The sequence below is a fragment of the Harpia harpyja genome, chromosome Z, assembly GCF_026419915.1.
Source record: "Harpia harpyja isolate bHarHar1 chromosome Z, bHarHar1 primary haplotype, whole genome shotgun sequence".
In the NCBI taxonomy this organism is placed as follows: Eukaryota; Metazoa; Chordata; class Aves; order Accipitriformes; family Accipitridae; genus Harpia; species Harpia harpyja.
Genome location: NC_068969.1, coordinates 90,985,093 through 90,993,651, shown reverse-complemented (window position 1 = coordinate 90,993,651; position 8,559 = coordinate 90,985,093). Strand labels below are relative to the sequence as shown.

Below are 8,559 nucleotides of genomic sequence, written 5' to 3'. Positions count from 1 at the left end.
CCCCTGACCCCGCGGGGCGCCCCGGCACGGCCCGGGGCTGCCCCGCGCCCTCCCGCCGCCGCCCCCCCTCTCCCCCCCCCAGCCTGGCTCGAGGCCGGGAGGCGCCCAGTTGCCCCCCCCCCGGGCTGCCCGCTCAGCCAAGGGGCGGGCCGGCGCCCTCCTCCGCGAGGGCTGGCCTCGGCGGCGCCGGGTATGGGACGCCGTCGGGAGAGGCGCGGAGCCAGCCAGCGCTCTCCATCCCTGCTGCCGGCGGGCTGCGTGCGGGATGAGCGGGGTCCTGCGGGGAGCCCTGCGGCGGCTGCGGCCCCCCCGCCGCGGCGGCCGGCCCGACCCCCTCGCCACGGCTGCCCTGCGGCCCCTCGGCGGCGGCGTGGGCGCCCAGGGGCGGTGAGTGCGGGCCGGGCCGGGCCGGGCAGGGGCGGGGGGCGGTGGGGAGGCGCGGGCAGAAGGAGCCGTTAACGGTCGCGGCCGTCGGCGCGTGGCGTCCGCACCGCCTTAAGGCGCGGCCCCCGAGGGTAAAGGTGCCTGGCGGGGGCGGTGAGGGGAGCGGGCTCCTTCTGCCGGCCTGCGGTGCTCCGCCAGCTGCCTGTCGGGGTCACCGGGCCTCTCCCTGTGGGCAGGAGGCGCATCTTCCCCCCCTGCGCCTCCCATTTCTGCGTCAAAGAGCAGACCCAGCTGGCCCGGTGTGGAGAGATCCCTCCTGTTGTCTTCTGGGCCTCATCGACGAGCAAAAAATGGCCTGTTTCAAACGGCACGAGCAAACACCGGGGTGAACCGTGCAGTTCACGGGGAAGGTACCCCCCCGATTCTTATCAGGCTCCTGGGTTTGAAAGAAAAGGTTTGAAAAGAGCTGAAGGTCAGGTGAGTACATCTCAGGTTCGTGGCATGAAAGAAGCCTAAGAAAAGCCTCTGCGCTTGACCTTGATGACCACGTGCCTCAAGATTCAGTAGAGGAGCTGGTGTAAGTGTCTGACATCTGGCTGTTAAACAGCTTACTGTTAACTTGCAAAAATTAATATGTAATCTCAAAAAAGAACACATGCAAGTGTGTGGTGCACCAAATACAGAAAACCTGTGGTGTCCAGTGTTCCTATTTATTTTACTTTTCATTCATTGCCACATAGTGAATAAGCATGGTGCATATTCCTCCTGCATTTCCGTTTAAAATGTCATATTATTTTATAAGACCTCCATTCATAATACAACTAATAGGTTTGATTTCTGAGTGGAGGATGGGTGGAAGGCTAGTTACACATTAGAAAGCCTTTTGCCAGAGAAGTTGCAAAAGCAAATGTACAAGGAGGCGGGAGATAAAATGGAGTATTGATTAACTGTCCTGAAGGGAGAGATACTGTGGTTTCACAGTAGTCTCTACTGCTACTGTACTGAGGTCCTACCTTGTCTCATATCCAGAAAAATGGCTTTTTTTTTTTTAAATTTGGGATAAATTCCCGGATCTGGCTTGCTGCTTGGCTGTCAGTGGATGGGGCAGTCAAGAGGAGGATCAGATGAGATGGAGGAAAACGGGGCTGCCTATGGCAGCTGGACTGGTTTATGCTGGCTTAAAGTGGTTGTGAAAATCCAGTCTGATATAGTAGCAGGTGTGAGCCATTGACAAAAACCTCTTTCTATAATGTTTTGACTTCAGCAAAGTAGAACATGTCAAAATAGACAGAACTTGAAAATAGATATTGTTTCATTGTTCATGAACACATACACAGATATAGTCTGCTGACATTGGCTTTAGAAATTTATTTAGGAGCCTTACTAAGCAGACATTTTTTGAAGACTTTCTCTTTGTGTTGCATATACTATAGCACTTTTGAAAAGCCGGGCTTTGACACTGTCATTTCAGGGGTACAGTTTCTTATTGAGAAATAGGATCTACTTATAAGGGTATATTGGACAAATAACAAAGATTTTAAGTTGTGAGTGGAAGCTAAACTTGCTTTGTTTTTTTGTATTACTACTTTCTATGTATATGACCCTTTAAGAGCATTTACTTTAAAAGAAGAGTAAACAGGTTAGGTTTTAAATCAGGTGTGTCTAGACTCCCAAGCAGGCACCCAGTTATATTATGATTGGAGTAGTAAACAAAAGAGATGGACAGATGTGCAATTGTCTTTTTGTAACTGTGATACTTTTTTTCCCCAGGAAACAAACACCATCACCTTCCTTAGGGAAGGATAGAGCAGACACAGTGATCATCGGAGGTGGTTGCGTTGGTGTGAGTCTAGCCTATCACTTGGCTAAGGCTGGCTTGAAGGATGTTGTTCTGCTAGAAAAATCTGAGCTCACTGCAGGATCTACTTGGCATGCAGTAAGAAATGTTTTGTTAATCTCTCAGATTAACAGCAGTTTGTGTATCTAACGGTGGTGGAAGTTTCATTACCTTTATATTCCCTGGCTTTCCAGAGATTAACTGTCTCGGTTATTTTATAGATACAAACTTTAGCACTGAGTTTTTTATAGATTGGCTGTATGAGTTTTGAAAGGTTGGTTCAGCTATCCATAGTACACTTTTCTCATTTGTAAAAATTGAGACAAATACTGCATTTTGAAATCACTGGAAGGTAACTGTTAGTATTATTATACATTTTTGGCAGTTAACTGGATTTAGACCTTAAACTTTGTTTTAACTTGGACTTTTTAAATTTAAGGTTTTATTTCTAAGGTAATCTAATTTATACTGCAGTCTTTATCATTGGAAGTGGTTGCACTGGCATGCATAAACCAGAAATGTGAAATCTGGCATTACTGTATGTGTAATTATTTTTTATGTATGTGCCATCCTGAAAAAGAGGTGGTCAAGAAGCAGCATCAGTGCCCAGTTCTCAGAGAATATCACAGTCCCAAAAACTGGTTTTTATTAGAGACAAGAGCTTTCTTTCCTGCCACTGCTGACATTACACAAAATCTTGGAGGAGCAAAGCTAACAACTGTACACTGTGGGTTTTTTTTAAGGCTGAATGTTTGTCTGTACTCTAAGGAAAAGAACTAAAAAGACATACATGTAATAATGGCAGGGTGGGGACACCTCCTGTAATAATGCTAATCACATGGACATACTGGTGCACAACATGCATGTATGTAATTACATATTTTCTATGTCAATGTCAGGAGTAGGTAGTGTAATGAAATGAAATAAAGCTTGCCACAATAATAGCTGCTTTTTCCATTCATTTCCATCTACGCTTAGCTGAAACTGGGAGAATGTTACCCCTGCGTATAGCAATACAAAACAGTAAAAACCCAACAGTGTGCTGTCTCTAGAACTACTCTGTTAATACAATGAGCGTTTATGCAATACTTGTAACTATAGTATCTGAGTGCCTTTCAGGAACAAATTAAGGAGGATGACTCAGATGGATTATATTTGATTTGCATTCTCATACTCCTCCCTGGGGACGAAGTCTGAAGTTTGAAATGCTTCATCTCAGTGCAGATGTTTTGTGTGTTTGGGGCCTTGTGAGAGAATAGTAGTTCAAAAATGAAATTTAAAAAAATCACTGCCTGAAATGTATAAGTAGGTTTATACTTCATTTTATTTGCTTTTCAACAAACAAAACAAAAGAAAACACACTGTATGGAGTTAGGAAAAACAAAATTCAGTAATTACGTCTGTTTTAGAGTCATACTGCAGCTGATGTAGTTCAGCGAACAGAGCAACACCATGCATAGTGTCAGATCATGCATCTTGTGTATTGAATCATAACTATGAAATGCTCAAAGAAATACTTTGACTTAAGTGCATGAGTGAGGCACAGACTGAATTCTATTTACCCAATGCATGTACAGAACAATATATGTGCAAAAAATAATGAAAATCACCTAATTAAGAAGTGATTAAGAAACCAAGATCATAAATGGGGGGTTGTTACTAAATGTTTCCTTTGTTCTTGTTGTTATACTCGCTCACTCTAGCTTATTGCTCATAGCTATGTAAAAGCAACCTCTCCTTCAGTATTTTTGCCCTCACTTCTTAGTGAATGCAGCAATGGAGCACTGAGTGAGGAACTCTGTTTCAAAGGTAGGGAGGGACACGGAGCCCAGCAGGGAAAATGCCTGCACTACCTTGTGGCACCGCTTGCAACAAAATTTGATGCGATTAACACAGCAAGACACCTAGTTATGGAACAAGTTAAAATGGATAGCTGTTAGGTAAACTACATGGTATACTATGTCTTTTCATTGAACTCAGTATTAGAGTGCTGTGCCTGAAGATGAAAAAGTTGATGATAAGTCTGTTTCAGATGATGAGAAAGATCAAAACTGTGACTGTGGGTTCTTTGTTATAGTAGGTACTGTGCGTTTATCAGTGGTTTTCTCACAGTGGTACAGTACTAGATACAGATGAAAATTACACATACAGTTAGCACGTGAAATGGCACATAGTATATCGCCTGCAGCCACAAATGTTTGAAGTCTGGTTCAGATGTTGCTGTACTATACCACATTTTCCCTCTTTCACAGTCCAGTAAGTCCTGCCAGAGCTCAGGATCACATTTCATATAGATCATATTCCTGCTAGTGTTGCTGCCAAAACTTTCTTCCACTTCTCAGGTCTGAGATAAATTTGGCTGACTTTCATGTGTGTTATTAAAACAGCACAGAAAGTGTGCACATTTTTATATTACTGGTAGTAAGAAGATGTAACTACCAGAGCAAGTGCTGCTCATTTTTATACCTATCTAACCATGACAAAGTAGTGGTTATTATATGTGTGTAAATTAGGTCAAGGCTTAGGCTTTAAGAACTCTTGAAGTTGTACTATTCTGCAGGTCAGATCATTTGCAATCTCACTGAAGCCCTAGGGACTGAACAAGACAGATATAACTCACTCAGCAAATAGATTTTTTGTGTTGTTACTTTTTAAAAAGGTGTTTTCTAAGAAAATGTTTAACATACCATTCTGTTATGTGATACCTTTTATTGCAATATGCAATTGATTTTGCTGCTGACAGTTAATAAAGCACAGCACAAGACAAATAAAAACTTATTACAACTTGGTCAAATTTGCAAGAAGAGAGAATATAGGGTATAACAGTGTTAATATAATTTTCCTCCAGAATGCTAATTTAATAATGGCATTAGTTTAAAATCTGAAACAGACTGGAATAGAACAAAACTGATACACAAACACTTCGACATATAAAACTTTCAACTATAAAAATGCTTTAAAATCTCTGTGTCAATTGTCATAGCAAATTGGTCATTCTTTGTTCATGTTCACCTACAGATGTTCCCCTACAATAACAAAATCTCTGTCTTACAAAAATAGAGCAAAACCTAGAGCAAATTCCTTCAAACACAAGAATGGTTCACCCTGAAACTGAGGAAAACAAGTAGACACATTGGGATGCCAGCTGGGCCAGATAGGGAGCTCATGACTGAGTTCCAGAGCAAAACCACAATATATGGAAGGTAGAAGCAGTAAAAGGCTGCAAAGGGGCAATTTAGAAAAATTGCCTTGGCATGTGAAGAGGGTGTTAGGAAAGCCAAAGCTCAACTAGTGTTAAGACTTGTGAGGAACATTAAAGGCAACGAGAAGAGGTTCTACTGCTGCATTAGTTGTAAAAGGCTGAACAAGGAAAATGCGGGACTGTTGCTGAATGAGGTGGGTCATTTAGTCACAGTGTACACTGATAAGGCTGAAGTACTCAATGCCTTCTTTGCCTGAGTTTTCACTGACAAGGTTTCTCAGGCCTCTGTGCTCTGGGCAGGGTTCAAGGAGAAGAGGAATACCAGCACTGGATGAGGATCAAGCCAGGGATTACTGGAAGAACTTGACTCATGCATACATATTGGACCAGATGAGCTGCATCTAAGAATGCTGCTGATGGCATTGCAAGGCCACAGATGTATTACCTTTGAAAGACTGTGGAGATCGGTGGAAGTGTCCAACATTTGGAGAAGGGCATATGTATGCATCTTTACAAAAAGCCAAAGGGACAAGCAGAGGAGCTAAAAGCCAGCTAGTCATACTTTGGTTCTTGGGAAAATCATGGAGCAAGTCTCAGATCTGGGCCCATAAAGGAGAAAAAAGGTGATTGGGGACAGTCAGCATAGATTTGCCAAGTGTAAATCATGTCTGACCAAACCTGATTGCCTTCTATGATAAAATGACCGAGTTTGTAGACAAGGATTTAGCAATGTCTCCCATAATACTCATGTATTCAGCTGAAGATGTTATGGTCTGTATGGCTGGACAACTAGATAGTTAAAAGACTGTTTGGATGGTTGGGCTCAGAGGGTAGTGGTTAATGGGTCATAGTCTACCCAAAGCCTGGAAATAAGCAGAGCGTTGCAGGGGTCTGTCCTGGGACCCATCCTGTTTAATATCTTTATCAGTGATCTGGAGTAGGTGATGAAGTACATGCTCATCAAGGTCACAGCTGACACCAAACTGGGAGGACTAGTCAATGCACTCAAGGGCAGGGCTGTCACGCTGAGGGACCTAGACAGGCTGGAAGGATGGAAGGACAGGAACTTTATGAAATTTAACAAGGAGAAATGCAAAGTTCCATACTTGACCAAGGAAGTAGTGCAGTCTTTGTCCTTGGAGATTTTCAAGACCAGGCTGGAGAAAATCTTGAGCAACCTGGTCTGATCTTGTAGCTGACCCTGCTTTGAGTATGACATTGGATACGGAACTCCTGAGGTCCCATTCAATCTGTTTGTTTTATTGTCATTATTTTATGATTCTATGATCTTAATTTTTATATAGTCCAGTCAGGTTATAGTTGTCTCTCAGCTGCACTCCTGAAATCAGAAACATTCATTATCTGAAGCCAAAAAGCATCAAATGCGTTTACAATTCTTCACTTAAAAATGTCAGAGAGAGAAGTTTTGATTTAATTCCTGCCATTAAATGCTCTTGAATATCTATGGTTTTATAGCTAACTTACCAGTGACTTGTGGTTCATTTGGTTCAAAATGACTTTACTAACAGTGACCACAAAAATGGAATTTCCCTACATCTGGAAAATACATTATTACATTTGGAAAAACAACAGAACACCAGAAAATGTTTACAAAAATAAAATAAGACAGTAAAAATAATATCAGATGACAAAATTTGCAGGTACAAATAAATTAATTACAGGTTATTATACATGGCTACAAAAATGTAAACATTTCAAAGCCTAATTTAATTCTTTGTTTTGTATACACAGAAAAAAGTCCCTTAGGTATAATTTTTTAAGAAAAAAACAAGTTTTAATTACAAATTGTGCAGTGAAACAGCCCCAGGTTTTAGTTTGAGGCAATTAAATTAAATATGTTCACAACAACATAAAAGCACATGTATCAAATGAGATCAAAAATGCATTAGTCAAATATCTAGTCTCCAGCAGTGTCCAGTATAATGATGATCTGATATGATAATAAGAAAAGGACAAGCAGTATTTTTCCAGACTATTAATTTGGCCCAGGAACTTTCTGAATCCAGCATGTCTTCTTTGTGCTTAATGGGGCCTTTAGTAGATTTATCTCCCTCCCACAGATTTGTGTGATCACTTTTTAAATGCAGATTGTTAGGTAATGAACAATACCAAATATAGGGAAGTAGAGCCAAATTTATGAATAAAATACAGGCACAACTGAAAAATATAATACTGGTAAATGATTAATTTTGCACTTTTTTCCATAGGTTTATTTTGGCATTTCAGTCATGTGGTACACTATGATACCATATATAAACTTTAAGATACCAGAAAGATAAAATCCTCACAAAGTAAAGATAGGAAAAACTTTCAACACCGTGGCTAGTACAAAGACATACAATTAGTAATGCTAGAGAGTTATCATACTCTTGCTCTGAAGATACTGAGTACCTGTCATCTCAGTCAGTGAGTATGATTTATGTTTTTTGATGGAAATCATATCTGAATGTGAGCCATTTGCTAAGAGCAATTTGAAGCTAATTGTTTCTGAAGAAAAACATCCAGTCTTAAATGTGAAGCTGCACCAAGAAAGATGGGTCAGAAGAGGCAATGGTTTAAGAAAATGAAGATGTGTGATCTAATTCATGCAATATATGTTGCTATTAATTATAGAGAAGTGTAACATTTAATAGGTTTTTAGCATAATTAAATTAATTTGAATTAAAATACATCTTTAAAGACCACTAAATCTTGCTTTTATTATTCATATGTATACACTTATTCCACTAGGTTTACAAGTTAAAGCCTTAAAATATGTAGTATAGAAGAGAGTTGGCAAGTTAAAATCAAGACTAGTTAATGTATATGCATACTAGGCATCTTAGAAGGAAAATATCAAAACTCTACTATATGTGTTAGTTTTCACCTTTATATTTCCTGCTGTTTTTTTCTGAGAATGGCAGTGAACTCAAAGGTGGACTCTGGTGTCTAGCTCCCTTAAGTGAAGCAACCTTAATCTATGAATAAGTTCTATTTTAGTTAGCAAAATACGCACTATATATATGTAAAGTATTTAAATCAGTGTAGTTACTTATATTGAAAACCTAAGGTAATTTTGCATTTCTGTTGTCTTATATGGAGGATTAGTGACATGTCAAACTCAGGAGATACAAAG

At 40.7% G+C, this 8,559-nt stretch overlaps 1 protein-coding gene across 1 annotated transcript in view; it reads left to right on the top strand.

The window, feature by feature from the left end:
• The first annotated feature begins 222 nt into the window (after nucleotides 1-222).
• DMGDH (dimethylglycine dehydrogenase) overlaps nucleotides 223-8,559 on the top strand; it is a 46,104-nt gene continuing 37,767 nt past the window's right edge. The window contains exons 1-2 of the mRNA XM_052776563.1: nucleotides 223-387; nucleotides 2,155-2,320. Coding sequence (XP_052632523.1) covers nucleotides 266-387; nucleotides 2,155-2,320 — 288 coding nt within the window. The 5' untranslated portion in view covers nucleotides 223-265. The remainder of the gene's footprint in view (nucleotides 388-2,154; nucleotides 2,321-8,559) is intronic.